The sequence below is a fragment of the Antedon mediterranea genome, chromosome 6 (assembly GCF_964355755.1).
Source record: "Antedon mediterranea chromosome 6, ecAntMedi1.1, whole genome shotgun sequence".
Taxonomy (NCBI): domain Eukaryota; kingdom Metazoa; phylum Echinodermata; class Crinoidea; order Comatulida; family Antedonidae; genus Antedon; species Antedon mediterranea.
The window spans coordinates 24,075,803-24,097,949 of NC_092675.1; the positions used below are offsets into that span (position 1 = coordinate 24,075,803).

Sequence of the window (22,147 nt, forward strand, 5' to 3'; positions counted from 1 at the left end):
ACCTTTCTGGTCATGTGTGGTATAATTTAATATTTTAGCGGAATATAACAAATAAATCAGAGCATTCTAAACAGAATATTCTTTTCTATATTAAGTAATAAATAATTAATTTTTTAGGCTCTATATTTCCTTTAAAAAATTACGAAAACTTCAATTGAAATCAGTGATTAAAAAACAAGTGTGCACATTTTGAAAGGTCAAACAGGTCATTCTCTTTAAAAGTCGGAAACATGGCTACTCTTCGTGGGTTTAGAGCTCTAAAACGAATTTCCTGTGGCAAATTATCGATGTCCACAGGTTTGTTTTTCTAAAATCTTTTTATAATAGTAACCTTTAATAATTAATAATAGTTATTAACTTTTTCAATTATTTGTTTGTGATGAATATGACACATTAATGTTGCACCGGCTTATAATGAAGTGGTTGATGTCGTCATGATGATGTCGTCGGTAGGGCTAAATTAAGCTACCACACTGGACTGGCACTTGCTAGGAGCCGCTTGTTGTTCGTTCCGGCCGCCGTGGTTTAATTCCGGCCGCAATTCACTCCGGTACGACTATTGAGTCAACTATTTCAGCATTGTTATTTATGTTGACTTGTAATTAATATATGAACTGTTTTTCTTTCAATTCTGCAATTAAAGATAGGCCTACATTCCCTATAGGTCTACAACAATTTTTGTTTTTGTAAAAATAATTCATCCTAGCTAGGCCTAGGCTCTAGCCTAATTCTTATTTATTTATTAAAATTAATATGTGCAATTTAAATATTTTTCACAATTTTAATCAAAATACATACTCAATTCAAATTGCACAGAAAATTTAGAATTTCGCAAAGTATGTCAGTATTATTAATTAATAAAACTAAAGCTAGATAACCTTATGCACTTGTCAATTGTATGACTCACTATACGACCCCCGGGAGAGGTGCGTCATGGGTGCGTCATTTACAAATAATTACTGACGCAGGGGTGCGTCAAAAAACCTAGATGGTACGTCACATCAATGAACACGGTGTGTCAATGTCTGTCACTTTATCACCCACCATATCATAAACAACATGGTCACAGTGCGTCAAAATGGGTGCGTCATGGTCACCTAAAGGTAAGTCACACGGGTGCGTCATGGTATTCAAAAGTATGACGCACATCGGACAAATGACGCACCTCTCCCGGGGGTCGTATAGTGGGTCATACAATTGACAAGTGCATTACATTGATAAAGCAAATAATATTATTTATTATCTACAGCTTTTTTTCCTATAATCGATGACAAACAAAAGTATGCTGCACCGTTCTGCACTTTCCTGCACTGCATTGTTTTTTTTATGGAAGATGTGTTCATTTTCGTGAAAAAGATGTAACTTAACAGAATAAAATGTTATAAATATAATTAAAACGATTGTGTTTTTAAATTATTATTATTCTTTATTTTTTCCAATATAAAAAAATAGAAATTCCTCTTGTATACACTGCAGAGATAGTAGGGAGGTTTCGCAACCTTACGAATACGATAACGAAAACAAAAACGGATACGTCATACATTTGTGAAACTTTTGAGCTGATCCCCATTTCATATTCGTAAAGCGTATTCGTGTTGACGAATATCACCAGTCATATTCAGAACTACAAAACAAGTATAGTTTTTGATCTATTTTGCATTTGAATCAGGAATGATTCATGATTATAATATAATTATAGATTTATTGAAAGTAATTTACTAAAGTAATTTACTAAAATGCCAAGTCAATTTTGATAAATAGCAGTTTTTAAAGTCCTCACTCGCTTTGATGTTACGCTAGGCCTAGGCAGCCAAGCACCAAGCAACACGTACCTGCGCTTCGCTCAAATTTACCGCAGTCATATTTTGGACACGCCTCAATATTTCGTTGCCATGCGAAACAGATTTTTTTATGGCTTACGAAAACGAATACGTGTGCGTGACGTATCCGTTTTCGTTATCGTATTCGTAAGATTGCGAAACCTCTCTAATAACAAATATACATACAAAATACAAATCAATATAAAATCACATATGAAATATCAAAAAGTCTACAATCCAGGTGTTCTCTCCATGAGACGATAAATTAGATAGACAGCAAAATTAGGCTAAAAGTCGCTCAAATTCTGTATGCACAATCTGACGCAAACTTGAAGCTGGACCAGAGCAGCCTGTGTAAAAGGCCATTTATACCATAGACTATACAGACAGTAGGTTAGGTATAGCTTAAGGTTAAAACTACTTTTTTTACATTTATTTATCAAAGAAACAAGCAAGTTATTCCTTGTGCAACCATTTTATTTTGTGTATATCGTCAAGGCTGAAATAAACAATTTTAATGTGGTGTAGTAATTTTGTGATATAACTGATAGTATTTTAGTGCCATGAATATGGAGTTCAACTATTTTTTTTTAGTTGCAAATATGAATCATTGATTCATGATGGCTAATCCAGTATGCAGTCAGTCAGTCAAGGGCACTAAGCTGATTTTTGTCTGTATTATTATTTAATAGAAAAAAATGCTAGTACAGTGGAAAAATAGGATAATAATAAATTAATAAACTTTTCAATTTTTTTCAGGCTGTTCTGCAAGGAATTTTTCACTTTCCACTGCGGTTTCTGGTAAGTAAATCTTGCAACCACTTCTTAATATTCATGTAATTATTTTTTATTTTTTTAATGTATTAAATGTTTCATTGCTTACAAATGAACATGTAATTGTGCTGTTTCATACAGTACTAAAGCTGGAATGATATTTCTAATAAATGTAATAGAAACTAATCCATTAACAATTATAAAATACAGTTTTATAATGATTAAAGGTTTAAATTGATTTGTTATAGCACGAACACAGTTAAACTATGAAGTGAAAGATGATGTGGCAGTTGTGCGAATTAATCAACCAGATTCTAAGGTAACCCAAACTTTAAAATGTAATTTAATATACACCCAATCTTGTAGAGAATTCTCCATAAGATCAATTTTCGCTGCTACCTAGCCTGCGATCTAGCCTTCTATCTTATAAGAAAAATCAGATTCTTTCTCTACCAGTGCTCTAGGTAACAATTATAGGTGGGGCATAACGGGCACATGCACACCAAACTTGTACCTTGACATATTAACATCGGCAAGGGTTCAAGCCTCACTCGCTCCATGGTTCTGGTGGTAGAACGAGTCTTCTTGGATAAGGACTATAAACAGTAGTCCAGTGCACACACAGACACTTATCATAACTCATACTGTAAGGTGAAATAAATAAATAAATAAGGTGAAATAAATAAATAAATAAGGTGAAATAAAACTCACTAAATAGACCTTTTACTGTGCAATAGAATTAATAAATACTAAATCTTAAATAATACACTTTTTTAGGTTAATACATTGTCAAGGGAATTTAATGCTGAGATTGAAGAGGTTATGCACGAGATATGGGCCAATGATAGTATAGCAAGTGTTGTGCTTATCTCATCTAAACCAGGATGTTTCATTGCTGGAGCTGATATTAAGTAAGCAAAACAATTAATATAAATCTAGTTTTTGGCAAATCTTTCAATGACTTAAAGAATCAGTTTTTCCCTGTGATTTCTCACACCTCAGTTATGATGGAAAAGTCTTTGTGATGCCATGTGTTAAACAGTACTGATGTTGGCATTATGCTGTAAATACAGTACATACTGAGTAAAATTTATCATTGTTTTTTTAGATCTTAAAATCAATTATGGGCATAAAAAAATATATCTTGCATTTGATTGTTATTTTCACGTCTATTTTTTTTTTATTTTGTAGTTTTTCATTAAAAAACAACTTGTAGCTATTACTGAAAATTACAATTAAATGTAAATTATACAATTTTTCAAATTTTGTGATTTTGAACAAAAAAAATTATAATATTATTTATAGTATATTTTCAATATTAATATTGGCATTGCAATTGCTAATGATATACCAGTATATTTGCGATTGTCACTATCATTTGGAATATGTTAAAATAAAACAGGGTAGTGTGGATACATATACATGCCTATTGTACATGGATCATTATTAATTCATTTTACAGGATTAAAATGTCTAAATACAAGGGTACCATTCTAATGAACAAATTAATACTATTACAAACAAGTTTACATTGTTGAAATTATAATACATAATTCTTGAATTGATTAAAAAGTTGATGATAAAATATGGTACTACACTGAATGAAAATATTTTGTTAAAATCTAGATGCTATTTGTTAAATTTAATATACTGAAATGAAAACTACTGCCTAGTATAATTTTATCATCAATATCAATCAATCATTCAATTTGACATTTCCAAATTACATTAAAAAAAATTATGTTTTTAAAACATTATTTCTGGTAATGAATAGAATTATCAAGTTACTTTTGAAATTAATTAAATATAAGACACACTCTTATATATAATTAGTATCCTACTGTGTTGAAACATTCAATACTTTGCTAATATAATGAGACTACAAGTTTAGTTAAGATAGTGGTGATGTTAATATATAAAGTATGTAGACCACTAGTAAAACTGTAGTTTTCACATATTTTGTAAAGTGCTAAACTTATTTACATCAATTTACATTTTGTTTCCTTTCTTCGTACAGCATGTTATCACGATGCAAGACTTCAGAAGAGGTTAGTAAATCAAGACTCATGATTGAACCATTCAAACTAGTAGTTCGTTTGTTTTTCCTTGCTACTGTAGTCTAGCAAGGGTTGATCTGCAGGACAATTTCTTTTTTTAAAACTTTTTTTTTAAATTTTATGGGTTCTTCTCACTATCATTCTTCTATTAAAGCATGATACAGGATGATTTGAAAAATGTATTTAAATTATACAGGCTCACTTGAGACACACCCGGCCCACGACAGAAATAAACATCACAAAATAGTAGAAAGAGCTTTTTCTAATGAAGCATATTGAATATATAAAAAATGTTTGTTTGTATTAAGTGAGCATATTTTATATTTCAGGTTACCCAACTATCACAAGATGGCCAGAAGCTACTGCAGCTGGTTGAGGACAGCAATAAACCAGTCGTGGCTGCAATCCATGGTAGCTGTATGGGAGGTGGCTTAGAGGTTAGTCTAGACACAATGTTCTCATCTGAAACCAATGGTTTTAGTTGATCCTGTTGACATATTCTCATGCTATGACACTGAACAGTTAAAAAAAAAACAATGATGGTTTAATGATTTTGACTGCTGCTTGAAGAACCACTAGTATCGTCAACAGAAAATAATAAAAACAAAATCACAAGAGTCTGAACTTTTGAAAAAATGGATGATATGAAAATAGATTTACTGCTAAAAAATCACCACCTTTGAACATGCTCATTAAACAATCTCAACAGAAAATTTACAGAAAGAATAAATATAATTTAACTTCAATGTTAATTGTTTGTCCTGTAGGTTGCGATAAGCTGTCAATACAGAATTGCTACAAAGCATCCAAAGACGGTATTATCCGCTCCAGAGGTTATGTTGGGTCTTTTACCAGGTGGAGGTGGTACGCAAAGAATTACTAAGATGGTATGATGTTTTTTTATCTTCATAATTCCAAATATGCATACAAAAAATAGTCTTGTTATTGTTTATGATTTGTTGGAAGGTAGCAAAACAATTATACCTAGAAGAGAGATCAATAGAAGAGCTTTTGCTGTGATTAGTGTAAACAAAAAATCAACAATCAACGTTTGTAGCCTACATATGGAGTATTTTATATGAGATTTTTTCTCACCATGTTAAAAAACGAACACTGTCAAAATGTTTATTTGTTAGCTAGGCTTAGTGTATGGCTTTGAATTGTTATAAACATTACATTTGTATTTGAATATTATTTATGTACCTAGGTTGGTCTTCCTAGTGCGTTTGATATGATGCTAACTGGAAAGAACATTCCAGCTGATAAAGCCAAGAAGATGGGATTAGTCGACCAGCTCATTACTCCTATTGGTAAGAAATGACAGACTTGTGCTATCACAACATTTAAAATATTAAACCCTAACCCTCTAAATAATCACTCTCTAAAGAAAGAACTGCAATTCTAGCTTAGCCTATACTTAGCATAAAGTACAATAATGTCAGAGTAGCGCAAACACTTGACCAGCTATGTGAATATGATTTTAAACATTTTTAAATGTATTCATGTTTTAGGAGTAGGGTTGAAGTCTGCTGAAGATAACACCATGTCATATCTTGAGGAAGTTGCTGTACAAGCTGCTAAGTACGTAAACACAAAACAAAATCTGTAGTTAGTTTGTTTGTAATTTCAAAACCAAAATTTAGAAAATCATGACTTTATCAACTTGACAACAAATTAAATGATTTCATATAAATTGTACAAAGACTAATTATAAAGCTCTGTCTAAACTATAAAACTAATTTGACAAAGTGAGATGTGGCCAAATATGACAGTGATATGCTTAAATTTAGTAGTGATTTGCTTAAGTATGGTAGTGATATGACATCATCATGTCAATATAATTTGGGCACATCACAAAGTATGATAGTGTAGACAGGTCAATGTAGAGCCATTGCAGATGCTAAAATGATTATCCTAATTTATTTTTTGAAATTTTTTTTTCCAGAGATCTTGCTTCTGGCAAACTCAAAACTGAGAAACCTAAGTCAATGATGAAAAGTAAGTCTAAAATAAATATGGCTGGTAATTTGATGATAATGCTCATCTTTATTAACTTTTAATGGAAGCATTTTGGTGCAAAAAAAAGTTGCCTTTTATTGTATTGGAAACAATTGCTATTTGTGAAATATTGAAATGCCTCATCATTGTAGGGAAATATCAGTGTAATGTTAGTTTTACAACCTAAAGATTGCATTATTATATTAATTGTACAAATGAAACAAATTACTAATTTTGGTTTTACTTTAATAGACATAATGGATGGTGTGATGGGACTTGGTTTTGTACAAAATCAAGTGTTTAAGAAAGTACATCAAACTGTAATGAAGATGTCAGGAGGACTCTATCCAGCTCCATTGAAAATTATAGATGTAAGCTTGAAGTTGAAATAAGCTCTGTCTTATGTATTATTAATTTATTCGACGCTATCGTCGTTGAGCGTTAAAAGTTCAACGACGATCGTTTGAAAACGATCAAGTTGAAATGATAACGATAGCGAGTACCTTTTCCTGTAAATCGTTAACATTTCAATGTTTACGTAGGAGATCGCTGATTATTAACGATAGCGTCGAATAACGTCGAGAGGAAAACAGAAAAATCTCAGAATTATATCAACAAATATTAGTAATAACAACTGTTGTAATTTGTGTGATTTGTTTAGGTTGTAAAGACTGGAGTTCAACAAGGTAGTGACGCAGGATATCTAGCTGAATCTAAAGGTTTTGGTGATCTTGCTATGACAACACATTCAAAGGCTCTGATTGGACTCTTTCATGGTCAGGTGGGTAGTTATACAATACAATGATATTTATTCTGAGCAAACTAAAGATTTGTCTATCGTGATAACAATGTAATATTTAAAGTTTTGAATACTATAAATATTATATGCAATATTATAAGTCACCTAGAACATTGCTCCCTAGTGTTTGAGAGAGAGGGAAATGTTATGGGAGTTAAGGTCTTACCTGAAAAATACAAACACACCTAGAATATCAGATTTGTATTGTGGTACCTTCTGCCAAATGCAAGGCCATATCCAGCATGAGGCATACAAGGTGGTAACCACAGCTGATCGTGCTGGTGTTCCTCTGTATAGCTCCATCTTTACCCCGTCTTTTTAAAATAAAAAAAAGCCCTGAGGAATATGCATGCAATTTTAATCATGATATTTATTTTGAATAATAATAATTATAAGGAATGATTATTTTTATTTTTTAGACAATATGCAAGAAGAATAAATTTGGTAAGCCTGCAAAAGAAACAAAAACATTGGCTATTCTAGGTGCTGGTCTGATGGGAGCTGGTATTGCTCAAGTTACCTTAGATAAAGGCGTTAATGTACTGTTAAAAGATATGAGTTATGAAGGCCTAGCCAGGGGTAATCAACAAATCTACAAAGGGTAAGATGAGTCGGACTTAATACTGTATATGCCCTGTGGGGGTCTGGTCATTACATTTAAGGTGGGATTGTAATTGAATTGTATTAACAATGGAATTGACAAGCTTGTGTCTCCATATTTTGCACAAATTGGCGGGTGAAATTGTACTCAAACTTGGGATTATACTCTTTTCATATACAGTAATTTTTGCTGTTCAGGCCTAATAAAAGATTTTTTTTCCTATTTAATGTATCATAAATAACCATTGGTAGTGAGATTTGATTTGATGAGTCTATTTTTACTATTTCATTTACCCTTATTTTTTTTTTACTTCAGACTCAACACTAAGGTAAAGAGGAAGAAAATTACAAGGTAAAACAACATTTAATAGATTTAATAAGGTGGTTTCCATCAATATAAATGAGGAAAGATATATATGCTCCCTTGAGGGATAGTTAAACCTACTGTAAGTGGACACCATCTTTTCCCGAAAACTACCTAAAAATATTTTTCAATTGATTTGTTTCAGTTTTGAACGTGACCAATTACTGTCACATCTCAGTGGACAGTTAGACTACACAAACTTTGATAAATGTGACATGGTCATTGAAGCAGTTTTTGAAGACATTAACATAAAGCATAAAGTAATAAAAGAAATTGAAAAGGTATGGTAGACACTATCACTTGTTTTATAGTTAATCCAATGCTGAATTTATAATTTATTTTAATTATTTATTTCAACACTAAGCTTACGTATAAAATGTTCAATGTCATTTTGAATAAAAATTAAAGATATATTTTCATATACACAAAAAACTAAATTATAAGTCTAATCCCAACTACAGTATTTAAAAAAATAATTGTCTAAAACACTACAGTAATTTATTTAAATACAGTTTTCAAAATCATTCCACCAAATTAAAATTGCATTAAATTGGTCATGGGGAATTCTAAAGTCACTGTTATATAGACTTCTTTGTTGGTGTCTATAACCTGGGTTATTTTTACAATCATTAGTAGGACATTAGTAATGATGCATACATTAGCATTGTATGTTTGAGTATTTGGTTAAAATGTTTGGGTGATAAAGAAGAAACCGTAAAGATATTTTTTGGATGAATTATTTATATTTCAGGTTATTCCAGAGACGTGTATCTTTGCATCAAACACATCTGCACTACCCATCACAGAGATAGCAAAAGCAAGTAAGAGACCTGATAAGGTTAGTAGTTAAACATTTGACATATTCATATTTTACAAATGATATCAAAACATTACAATATTTCTGTAGGAAGGGCGTAATCAGGCTTAGTTGGTGATCCAGCAATAACTGATCATGTTCACGTTATCCTCATTATTAATACTGTTATCATAAAATGGTTCAATTTATTTATAGGTTATAGGTATGCATTATTTTTCACCTGTGGATAAAATGCAGCTATTAGAAATTATCACAACAGACAAGACATCAAAGGATACAACTGCTGCTGCAGTTGATATAGGCCTGAAACAAGGCAAGGTTATCATCACAGTGGGAGATGGGCCTGGCTTCTATACTACTAGGATCTTAGCGCCATTCTCTGCTGAAGCAGTCCGACTCATGCAGGTATAAAGAATTGTTTTTCTTTTTGTGAATGATCTTTCAAGACTTTGTACTCTTGCAAAACAATACCCAATACAAACATTACTATAGTTGCTTTGTTGTTGAATGGTGATTGATATCCCAAAATATAATGAACCTGGGAATGTATGCTATAACTGTCAACTGAAAGAGAAACCTATTCTTGTATTATTTGTTTATTTACCAGATAAATAATACATTAAATAACAACACAAATAAGCTAATTTGGCTACCTATTGACTCCTGTATAAAATATAAGATCCTTTTACTAACATTTAAAGCGTGCTACTTCTTAAACAACCTACTTATCTTCTTGATCTTCTTTCCTCCTACACCCCTCGTGCTTGTCTTCGTTCGGCTGATCAAAACCTACTGGTTGTTCCTAGAATAAACACCAAATCTTATAGACAAAGGTCTTTTATGTTCTCTGCTGCTTCTCTTTGGAATTCTCTCCCTTGACATATTACTAAATCAACATCTATTGGTATTTTTAAAAAGAACTTAAAACGCATCTTTTTAAAATCTAATACAAGTGCCTTTTACTTCGGTTTAATTGATACTGGCACAATACAAATACCTACATTATTATTATTAAATTAATTTAATGATAATATGGAATAAACTAAATTTAAAAACAACAATAATAATAATGAAACAATAAGTAATTTTTTTTATTGAAATTAATTGAAATAAAATCTGTATCAAATTATAGGAAGGAGTTAGTCCAAAGAAACTTGATCAGCTGACCAAGTCCTATGGATTCCCAGTCGGTGCTGCAACTCTTGTAGATGAGGTTGGAGTTGATGTTGCTGCTCATGTAGCAGAGGATCTAGGAAAGGCTTTTGGTGAACGTTTTGGCAACGCTGATGTTGGTGTACTCAAAGATATGGTGGCCGCTGGATTTCTGGGTATGATACTCTTTCTGGGTTTAAAAAGAGGGTTGTTCTGCTTCCACACTGTTGAAGTGGGCTTATTATCAAGGTTGTTTTTTTATAGTAACAATAGAAACTTTAAAACACTTTCTCTACAATGCGTTTACTTTTTAAAAAATAATGCATATAATTATATTACCTTAAAATCAATAAACCAGGTCATTCCTTGTCTTAAATATACGTTTCATGGGTAATTATGATAAAAAGAGAGAAACAATGCACTATCTAAGTAGCTTGCGTTTAATGTCCTCTCATAGATGGTCTTGGGCCTAGCCTACCTGCATTTTAAGGGCATTTAATTATTTGTCTGTACTGCATGCTCATTATTTTATTTTGTTGAATTTTTAATCAATAAACCAGGTATACTTATGTTTAAAAGCATTACTGTATCTTATATAATATTTTAAATAACTTCTTATAAACCCTATTATATTATAACAAAATCGATTGTTATTCTGCTCAAATATTCAGGACGAAAGAGTGGAAAGGGATGCTATGTTTACAGTGGTTCTAAAAATCGTGAAATCAATGAGGAAGCAGAGGCAATCATGAAACGGTACTTGATAGAACCAAGAGGAGCCAACTCAGATGAGGACATGCAACTAAGATTGGTATCAAGATTTGTTAACGAGGCTGTACTTTGCTTTCAAGAGGGCATTTTGAAGACTGCTGTAAGAGCTCACATTTATTAAAAAGTAATAGGAAAAATCGTTAAAAATTAAATAAAATGTGTAGTTATTAAATTATTGTTATATTTTGCAGGTTGAAGGAGATATCGGAGCTGTCTTTGGCCTTGGATTTCCACCTTTCCATGGTGGTAAGTTTTTAACAAATTTAAGACTATTCAGCTCAATGTACTATCTAGCATGGTTTCCTATTACTGTAGATTGGAAGGTTTTTTTAAAGCATGACCAAACTGTATGGTTGCTATAATACATCAAAATGTAAATCAAACTGTAAAGGGTGTTGTTAAATAATTTGGAGAAATTTATTTAGAGATACTTATTTAGAGATGGTAAAAATAAGTATGTCATGGTATTCCAAAAAGAAAAATGCAACTCAATATTTTACTTATTAATCAATTTATGGAACAATGTAGTATGTTTAATAATTTCTTATTAGTATCTAGAGCCTAAATTCTGTATTAAAGATTATAAATAGATAAACATTATCTGGATATTTTTTACATTTATGAAAAATTTTGGGTGGTGTTTTAGCAGGAGAGTGGGAGATGACACGGAATATCGAGAGGCTCTCGCTATTATTGTTGAGAGTTGGGAGGCCTATGTTATAAATATGATCTACTATTTGCCTTACTTAATTTTGTTATTAAATTGTATTTTATCTTGTAGGTCCATTCCGATTTGTAGACACTTTTGGTGCTGACAAACTGGTTGCCAAAATGAGAGAATTTGAAGCCCTTTTTGGAGCGCCTTTCACACCTTGCCAGCTGCTCCAAGATCATGCAAAGGACCCAACAAAGAAATTCTACCCGTCCAACTGAAGTATACCGGACATACAGTGATCATATAAATGCATAGAAATGATGTTATTGCATTTGATAATGCAATGAACCTTGAGCTTTCGTGAAGAAATACATTTGAGAAAGAGGAAATCCCCAAGTACATGTTTATAAATGAAAAACTATTAAATTGTTATAATTTATGGCACATTTACCAATGATTTTGACTCAATGGATAAGGATTTGTGTGAACAATTCTAGCAACAACCTAATTTGTTATTGAAATAGTCTTCTGCAATATAGAGATGTGTGTGTATATAAACTATAAACTAATAAACTGAAAATTTATTCAACAATGTTTATAAGTAATATCTAAATGCTTAGTAAACATTTGACTTTAGCACAACTCGTAATTGTTGACAACTTTATTCTAATTCAATATACAAATAAAATTTATTATGAAATTTGTTTTTATTTTCATGTTGTTCTACATACATTAAAATGTATTTGATAGGCTTAAATTGGGAATGCTCTGTTCCCAGTAGAGATGCATGAGCAGATGCGTAAGCACAACGTAAATGCTTTGACCAATCACAAGTGATAGATATGTGAACTGTCGTCACTCCGTGATTGGTCAATTTGCTCCTTTTCTTCTCTTTCCTTAAAGATCATTGTTATTTTGTTACTTTCTATCACAAACAGTATCAATACACTAGAGTAGGCCTACCTGTACCCACAGGATTTAAATTTGGGGCTTTTAATGACCTTTATTCAATATTAAAATGAAAACCAATCTAAATTTAATGATTGTTTAGTTATAAATTACTATATATAGGTTTTTATTGTTATTATATTGTTTGCCTGATGTACACAAACAACATTCTTGGGAAAAGTCTATATAAGACTGCAGATGAAATAGTTAAATTAACCCAATTTTTCTTTATAAAAAAATTTCCCCAAATATTTTGTTTTCCCTCAATCTCTCTTTTTTTATAACGTCTTGATAATTTTAACGTCGTTGGCGGCGACGTTCCGTCGTCGTAGGAACTGTCTGTAAACAACATGAATTTTCCCGTTTTCTTGACGACACAAAGTGTTTCTAAAATTGTTTCTTTACCAGTAAGAATTTACCATTTATGTATAGACCTAGGCTTGTAACTGTATTATATAATAATTGTTTCATATTAATTTTATTTGATGACATGTTAAGCCAGTAGGTAAGCTCTTTAGGCCTAGCCTAGCTAGGCCTAGTTTGGTAGGTCGGATTAATAATAGCCCTGCCTGCTTGTCCATGGTCTCTTTAATACTCAATTTTGTGTTAGTCGTTTCGCCCTCTTTCTGGGATCTCTTTGAGTATTATGTATGTATCTTTCCTTTCCATTTATAGTACATTATACCAATCTCCTTCTAGTTGCATAAGTTGATGACCAGTCATGGAAAGAGTAGTGTAGAGTAGAGAGATATGTCAAACGTCGTTTACATAAATACAGTACTAAAAATGGTTTCATTTCAAATTACCCTTTTTTTGTAGAAGGAAGGTGGGCAAATGGTTCTTGCAGATTACCTGGGTTACAATGCTGAAGATTTCCTAAAATTAAAGAATTCTATTCTACTTGATTTTCATTATAATAATTTAATGTTAGCTGTTGATAGTGGGTTTTCTTTGCAACATTCCACTGAAATGTTTAAGCTTGGACAAGAGATGCTACAAGAATGTACAGGTTTGTTATAAAATATTATAATAATAAAATGATTATTAATTGTTCATTATTATAACTGAGAACTCATATTCTGTATTGTATTTATTGCCTACAATTAATTACGCCATATGTTCAGTACTGATGTGTTTAATTTTAAATATAATATTCTACCTATAATAGTATTAATTATGATTATTTAAGGTGTTGAACTACCCCAAGCGATTGAGATCTACCAGGAAAAGGTTCTGCATTTATCAAATTCAATCGAACATGAAAAGTTGAAATTGTTTACAAATCATTTCTTTGGAACATTTATGAAGCATTACAGATTGTATCAGTTTGTTTTGACACAAGGGCAAGAACCAATGTCTTCAGAAGTTAATGTGCATGTCATACCTCCAGTTGAATGTCAACAGCTAAAGGTACAAACACCTCCTTTTTGACAGCTTTTGAAAGGAAAATGAACAAAGGGCAATATAATTATGTTTGAATACTATTAGTACAGTCACATATGTAAGGAAAACTAGCTCCAGCTCGATATTTGTGCCAAACTAGAATTTATTGCCTAACTTTGTTATTCTTGAGTTGCTGAATTAAAAAAAGTTAGGTGCCATTTTTTCTTACCACTCCTTCAGCCGCCATTTAGTATTTCAAAATGGCTAACATTCCACATTCATGGTATCATCAGAAAGGGAATGTAATACTGATCATTTTATCCCATTACGTCCATATAAAACAAGGCCAACAGCCATTAAGTCGCGTGCTACAATGCATAGTGATACCGGACCGACAGACAGACCGACCGACCGACATAGTGAACTATACTGACCGAAATTACTGAACATGTTTAAAAATGTTGAAATGTTTAAAAACATTTATATTTTTTTAATTTACACGTGCGTAGCCTGTCACTTTTGACGTGCTCGTATAACGTAAGTTCGAGTTGAAAAGTAAGTCAAGAAAACAGAAATCGGGCAAAAAGAGTGCGCAATAACATTTAACGCGCAGTGCGCGCGCAAAAATATGCCCACTCATGGCAATTTTGTAAACGCTTAAAATTGCCTGAAATGTACTCTTATTTCATCGAAAATAAATTTTGAAAATTTTAAGCGCGCGTACGCATGCGTTACATGCGCTACGCACGTAATTGTATTGCCATATGATGATTTATGCCCTGAAATTTATGAGTACCAAATTTTATTTAATTGTGATTCATGGTTGTGAAGATATGATTAAAAACGTGATTTCGTTAAATCGTGCGTAGACCGCGTAATTTTTTATTGCGCACCGTGAAAACATAACCACATTGATTCCTGGCCATAAGGAATATACTGTGAAAAATTTACCTAGCTAGATTAAACTGATATCAAGATAAGGTCAGAAAGCGATAAAACGCATAGTGATACCGGACCGACAGACAGACAGACAGACAGACAGACCGACCGACCAACCGACCGACATAGTGAACTATAGAGTCGCTTCCACGCAACTAAAAATGCACAGTTACATAGTTATTTAACAATAAATCAAGTCACGTGACCAATAACTAAAAAATCTCAACTCATAAAATATTCTCCCTATTTAACCCATAAACAATCATTATTTGTATAATTAACTGCAGAAAAAAAATAATCATAAAATGTTAGAGCTGATTTTTAGTCCAGTTCAAGCGTGGCTATACCTTTGTTTTAAAAGCAACTTAATTATTTTGAAGGATGCTAAAATTTTAAATATTTGGGAGTATGAACAAAAGTTGAACATTCTTGAACGTGATGAAGAAAACTGCAAAACAACCTTGAATAAACAAAAGCAGGAAGAAGAATATGAAAGAGAAAGTCAAAAACACAACCAATTTACGGTTGATTCTTCAGTTTTAAACCGTGAGGTAATTCCCACATTTGATTATTATTGTTTTTCCTTAAATTTCAATTTCACTATTGTATTTCAAAATACAGCTGAAATTCGTTTGAACTGTAAAATATACGTAAAATTGTTGTATTAGTCCCATCACAAGATATTTTCTTTTAATTAATTTTTACAATAAATATTACAAAAACTTTCAAAATGTTTTATTGTAAATTGTCTATAGATTATTTCTGAAATGATAAAGAGAGCATCTGAAGCTGAATCAACTTATGAAGAAAAACTTTTAAAATTAGAAGTTGAAGAAGCACATGAAGATTTAGACTACTACTTGCAAAAAACAGCATTACCTAGGCCTGCTGTACTAGGTGCCCCTCCCAGGACTAAAGATCCACCAAAGCTGCCTTCAAGAGGAAAATCCAGTTCTAAGACGGTACAAAAGATTGGCTTAGAACCTCAAATAGCACGAGGTTCAACAAGAGGAAGTAGAAGCAAGGCCAAATAAAGACACTTGTACATTTGAAGCTGAACTTTATTGTCTACTAATAATGTAGTTTACTGTATATAAGCAAAGTAATTTTTATGTCTTTCATAAAAATAAACCATCTTTATATTATTTTTTTCATTTTTTATTTAATATATGATTCAAATTATTTAATTGAAAAAGAATATTAAACATATAATATATTTTTAACCAAATTATCTCATAAATTATAATCTCTTATTTAAAATTGTTTCAATGTTTTATCTGTTTACAGTACATGTTTGTTCTTATCCTGTTCCAATATTAAACATTATTTTAAGGCCACCACTACTAGCTTTTAAAATAATAAATCTTCAATTAAATTACATGCAACTCATCATGACAAGTTTAATTTATTTACGCCTGAAAATATGCATACTAACAAGTTATACACTATACAATGTAAACCTATAAAGCTATTGAATTATTAAGAGACCAAGCCATTTCTAAAGAAACCATTGATACATGATCGCACTAGTTCATTTACTACCCATCCTACAGGCATGACAAAATGGCACAGGACGGAAGCAAGGCCAATTAAAGTATAAATAGGAAGATGCTCAAAATTGAATATAATTATATAATCTGAATAAATGCATATTTTTTTACCTTTTTTAAATATTTTGTTTAAAATGGTAATGAAACGAATGATCGATCACTGTTCTGACAGTCTCTCAATATTGTTGTTTGTTTACTGATCTGACCATCCTTTCCAGAATAAAGTATCTTTCTCATTGGATCACGGCTTTTACCATCTTCTCCAGAAATAAAGAATCTTGCTTTTTGGATCGCTGTTTTACCATCTGATCTCCAGAAATAAAGAATCTTGGTTTTTGGATCGCTGTTTTACCATCTTCTCCAGAAATAAAGTATCTTACTCTTTGGATCATTTGATTTTTTTCATTTATTTATACTGTACAAAAAAAGTATCCAATTTCGAGCTCATCATCTTTAGTTTTAATGTGGCTACTGTTTGGATGTGTGATAACATTTCTTAAACTTGAATTGGAATTCGACTAAACCGAGCATGCGATGGATGCCAAATCCGTGGACAAGCAAGAAGATAAACAAATAATTTATTATTCATAGTTTAATATCTTCGTATACTGGTTCCGAAGTTTTGTTGTTACGCTTAGCAGGGTTTGGCTTAGAATATAACTCACCAACGTTGATATAGTGGGATGTTCGTATCGGTTTTGTTTTCTGATCATTATTGTCGTCAGCGGGAATATAAATTATATTTTCAACGGTACCAACTAGGTTGTCTTCGTCCATTGAATTATCATCTACAACTGTTGACGATTGCTTGTTGACACTGCAAGCTAAGATTGATGAGTCAAAATTACCAGATGCAACCGATTGCGCCTTGATACCATCACAATTTTCAGCTGACTGTGTGTTTACAACGCCAGCTGCAGCCGACTGCTTTCCGACACCACCGTTTATACCTTCAGCTGCAACAAGTTGAGTGTTGATCTTTTGTATTGAGTCCATACAAGGAGTTTTCTTATTTTGTCCATCTGCAATAGTTTCGTATGGTTTCTCATTGATACCCTTTTCTATGTCATTTTCTCCCGTATCATCTTTCACACAGTGTAATTTCTGAACGGGGGTGTTCTTTTCTTTATCAATGACTATCTGTGTTTCGTATATTGCATTTTTGTCAGTCTGTTTTACTGAACTTGCTGGGCACTTATGTTTATCCTCAATATGTATTTCGTTTATTATAATTTTATTGCTGGTCTCTTCTTTTGACACTTTATCTAAAACCAGTACGGTAGATTCTGAAATGCAGCTTCTTTTCTCTTCTTTCGCTAGTTTCTTTCTTTCATCGTCGTTGGCATTGGCTTCCGAAATCTGTGGACAAGACTTAACAGCTTTTGATAAAGCTACACAAACTGCTTCAGTATTCTGCTGCCCATTATCTATGTCGTCATCATCACCCATGTTGATTTTCAATGGCATTTCCTCAGCCGGATAAGGTTGATCATTAGTTTCTGTAAAACATATAGCATTCTGTGAGTTTGAACATATTTGCTTTCTTTCTCTTAAACCAAATGTTTTCAGATCTTTGTCACAAGCTTCGGAATTGTCAATTATTTCTGTTAATTCTTCTTCTGGACTGTCGTTAATAGATTTATTTTCTTCGGGGTTTTCTTCGTCGGATTCATTAATTGAGGGATTTGATTCATCTGGTTTTGGAATATACATGTTCTGTAATTGTTTATTTTTGCGACTGAAAAAAAAAACAGATTAAAATGAGCATGGTTTCTTAATTGCAATGGCATTGCAAACATTACGTCAGTATTATTGTTAAAATGGTAACTATCTCTATCCATTTCTTTGGCAATGGACTGCATTTAAACAGGTAATACCAATGCATTCACAAATTTAATAATTTTTCGTCATACATCACAATCATTGTTTTCTTCATCATTACATTATTAATCATAATTGTCATCATTTTAATCATGCTAAAAGCACTTTAGCTCGCGCTCGGGAAGAAACTATTATGCCTACAGGTTGGTGAATAATATTTACCATTGTTTGCACAAATTTATTGAGAGAATCACGATGATGAAAAATGACAGACCAAAATAAATCCCAACTGAAAGAAAAATGATCATAAAAATACACTTTCTTTGACTCAACACCAACAACATTACAGAGTGTTTATTATCATTTACAAGATTTAAAAAGAAAGAGATACATAATGTAAGTTGATTATAACTCTGATCATCCTTTTAACTCAAAATTCTAAAGATTATTTAAATTTATACCAGACTTTAATTAAATAATTTTCTTTAATGATATCAGTTTCATCCAAAGAATCAATCTAAAACACTGGTTACGTTATTTGATGTCGCATTCATTATTCAGTTGTTATTTTTTCCTATAGTACAATAAACACAATATGTCTACTTTATTTTTGTTTATGTCATGTAATTCACATACCATGTCATGATGTAATCATTCATATTCCTAGAATAACTTACCGACAATACAGCATTTTTCAAAATCTATATAAATAATGAGATGAAAAACAATAAATACAAAAGAGAGAGCAAGGCGTAAATGCAAAAGTCACGGACAGGCATGTGAAATTCCACAATTAGAATTGGGTACAGAATTATAATAAACCGTTAGCTAATTTACTATGCTTAAATTTAAGTTAACGTTAATAAACGTAAAATTTAATTCATTTAGGCATATGAATGATGATTATATTTTGGAAGCGGTAAAGAACGAGAAAATGTTTATACAAATTGAGTACAACACTAATCCTTACCTTGAAATAAAGGGTCCAGAAAACAACAACCTGTTTGCAGGCCTAAAAATAGCAGAAAATAAATTATTTTTCTTCTCTCACATTTTACTCACTGCACAAAATAATAATAATGAACATTATTTCATATAAAGCTTATTTTCTTCCTATTCAAACGATTTTTCTCTCTTTCGTGGGTTTAGCCCACTTTTATTCATTATTCTATTCATGACAAAGGTATACAAAGATTACAAAGTTAAAAAAAAAATTACTAACATGTATGTACAATAATATGGTTAAAAGAGATATCTTTTTTAAAACATAACATAATTGGATATCTTTTAAAACCTAACATAATTGATTATATTGGCACATAACCTCTTATAAAATTTGGCTAACGTATTGAAGCGTTGTTTTTCTTTCCTTCCTTTTCATCTTTCTGTTTTATATAGTAAAACACAATAAGTGTATTAAAAAAAAGTTACTTTTGTATTTTTTAAAATTTTTCTCAATATAGAAGAAAGAAAGAGAAAAGAGAAAAAAAAAAACGAGTTTTCATTTCGATTTTATGAAATGTGATTCATTAATTTATCTTTTACTTTAGCCCATTTAATGTGAGCTTTATTTACATTACAAGCATATTGGTTAGCTAATACATTTCTGAGCTAATTAGATACATATTTGTGTAACCGTACTAGACTGTTATAAACATATTCAATATTCTTTATATTATAATATTATTAGTTATAATAGACGTTATCTAAAAGTTGAATTAATTGCATTTCATTGTTTTCACTACTATTGGAATAAATAGTAATAACATTAGGCGTATTATTATTTTATTTATCTTTTATAATACATAAATTTAGAAATGACAAGAAACACAATGACTGGAATGCTTACCCGGTGGCGACGGTGAATCTGATGCTGTGCTCATGATTTCTGTGACTGTTGTACAATCAACGAAAAACATAATATTCATTACAATTTGATTCATATTATTGCATTTTTGAAAGGTAAATAATAATAACAATAGTAACTAAAATAAAAGTAGTAATACGACAAATCATGTTGCGAATTAAGAGACGTTCACTATATAACTTCCGAATTTAATGACAAAAAAATGAGGTTTCGGGACCATCATAGAATCATTCTCAAATGATGTATGCAAAAGTCGATATTTTGTGTCATTAAGTCAAATCATTTTCTACATCTACTACAGCACTAAGACAGATATATTACTTAAATGATAAAATAATGTTAACCTACTTTTGGATCTTAAGTATTATTTGGATTTCAAGTTCATTTAATTTACTTCAAAGTGTGCTGTAATGCATCTCTAGTATCGCGTTGTATAATACAAATTGAATTAATTGCATTTTTTTTACTATTACAATATGAATAAGAAATTCTTACCCTCTGTATTTGTGCTCCCCATGATTGTTGTGCCGATTGTATTCCCTAAAAACATGATATAAATTTTATTTTATTTTATTTTTATTTTTTTATATTACAATAATATGAATAAGAAATTCTTACCCTCTATATTTGTGCTCCCCATGATTGTTGTGCCGATTGTATTCCCTAAAAACATGATATAAAGCATTTGTTACTATTACAATATATGAATAGATAATAATTGTTATGTTTTATTTAAAAATACATATATAAAGAAAATCTTACCCACTGTATCTGTGCTCCCCGTGATTGTTGTGCCGATTTTATTCACTAAAAACATTATATAAAGTTATTTAAAAAATGCATTCTGACTATTTGTTTTCTCATTTTTAATGTATTTTGTAAAAATAAAACAATTAATTAATCTTTTACCTTACATTATCATACTTTTTAGTATTCAGACAGCACTAAGACAAATATATTATTTGAATGATAAAATAATATTAGCTTACTTTGGGATCTTTAAGTATATTATTTAGATTTCAAGTTCATTTAATTTACTTCAAAGTGTATCTTCACATTCGCGTTGTATGATACAAATTGAATTTATTGCATTTTTTAAATTATTACAATATATATGAATAAATAACAATTGTTATGTTTTATGTAACATATATAAAGAAATTCTTACATTTGTTGTGTTCTCCATGACTGTTGTGCCGATGATATTCACTAAAAACATGATCTGTTTTTCTCATTTTTAATGTATTTTGTAAAAAAAAGTAGTTAATCTATTAACTTACATTATTTAGATGTTTGTCAGTGTTCCTTCCACGTTCCGTGTTTATTCTAAAATGATAAAAGAGATTCAAGAATAGATTCAATAAGTCGATAGCTGTAACAAAACTAAATCTTTTGAACACATTTTTAGGGAAAATCCAGATCGATTATCAGAACATGAAACATGTTATTATCTAAAATATCATGGCTCGTTATTAGAGGTTTCAACAATTTGCTGAGGTACAGGTACTTACCAAACTGCGAATTTCGAGGATGGAGTAGATGTCTTGTCACCAGTATTCGGTCTGCTGTATTCAGTTGATTCAGTTTGTTTTAGTCTGAAGGTTTCTATGCTGCAGTGTACAGAAAGTGATACTCTAAACTGTTATGCTCATATTGAAACTATCGATATGCAGATTATGTTTTTAAAACAAATAGACAAAAGGTTTCAATAATATGTTGAGGTTTATAAATATAATGTAATCGTGATTAGGCCTAAACTCTTGCGTTGTTTAGATAGCAAAGTAGCTAGGAGGTGACATTCGCTTAGCTTGTCTGAATTTCAGACAAGTATA

At 31.1% G+C, this 22,147-nt stretch overlaps 3 protein-coding genes across 3 annotated transcripts; 2 read left to right on the forward strand and 1 right to left on the reverse strand.

Moving 5' to 3' along the window:
• Positions 1 to 217: 217 nt before the first annotated feature.
• On the forward strand, positions 218 to 12,475 carry LOC140052050 (trifunctional enzyme subunit alpha, mitochondrial-like). Its single transcript, XM_072097430.1, has 21 exons — positions 218 to 297; positions 2,580 to 2,621; positions 2,843 to 2,913; positions 3,372 to 3,505; positions 4,612 to 4,642; positions 4,981 to 5,088; positions 5,419 to 5,538; positions 5,859 to 5,961; positions 6,163 to 6,232; positions 6,597 to 6,649; positions 6,902 to 7,020; positions 7,311 to 7,430; positions 7,868 to 8,049; positions 8,365 to 8,400; positions 8,558 to 8,693; positions 9,164 to 9,250; positions 9,425 to 9,634; positions 10,362 to 10,557; positions 11,053 to 11,252; positions 11,344 to 11,398; positions 11,934 to 12,475. Exons 1-21 carry the CDS (start codon positions 231 to 233, stop codon positions 12,083 to 12,085), a joined length of 2,292 nt encoding a protein of 763 aa, XP_071953531.1. The 5' UTR covers positions 218 to 230; the 3' UTR covers positions 12,086 to 12,475.
• Positions 12,476 to 12,910: 435 nt separating this feature from the next.
• Positions 12,911 to 16,398, forward strand: LOC140052040 (uncharacterized protein C8orf74 homolog). Its single transcript, XM_072097416.1, has 5 exons — positions 12,911 to 13,162; positions 13,575 to 13,764; positions 13,945 to 14,165; positions 15,458 to 15,628; positions 15,833 to 16,398. The coding sequence occupies exons 1-5, from the start codon at positions 13,106 to 13,108 to the stop codon at positions 16,109 to 16,111; spliced, it is 918 nt and encodes a 305-aa protein (XP_071953517.1). The 5' UTR covers positions 12,911 to 13,105; the 3' UTR covers positions 16,112 to 16,398.
• On the reverse strand, positions 16,386 to 21,916 carry LOC140052039 (uncharacterized). Its single transcript, XM_072097415.1, has 8 exons — positions 21,827 to 21,916; positions 21,596 to 21,641; positions 21,078 to 21,122; positions 20,811 to 20,978; positions 19,419 to 19,460; positions 19,126 to 19,149; positions 18,671 to 18,737; positions 16,386 to 18,365 (listed from the first exon to the last, which is right to left on the reverse strand). The coding sequence occupies exons 4-8, from the start codon at positions 20,863 to 20,865 to the stop codon at positions 17,213 to 17,215; spliced, it is 1,341 nt and encodes a 446-aa protein (XP_071953516.1). The 5' UTR covers positions 20,866 to 20,978; positions 21,078 to 21,122; positions 21,596 to 21,641; positions 21,827 to 21,916; the 3' UTR covers positions 16,386 to 17,212.
• Positions 21,917 to 22,147: the final 231 nt, after the last annotated feature.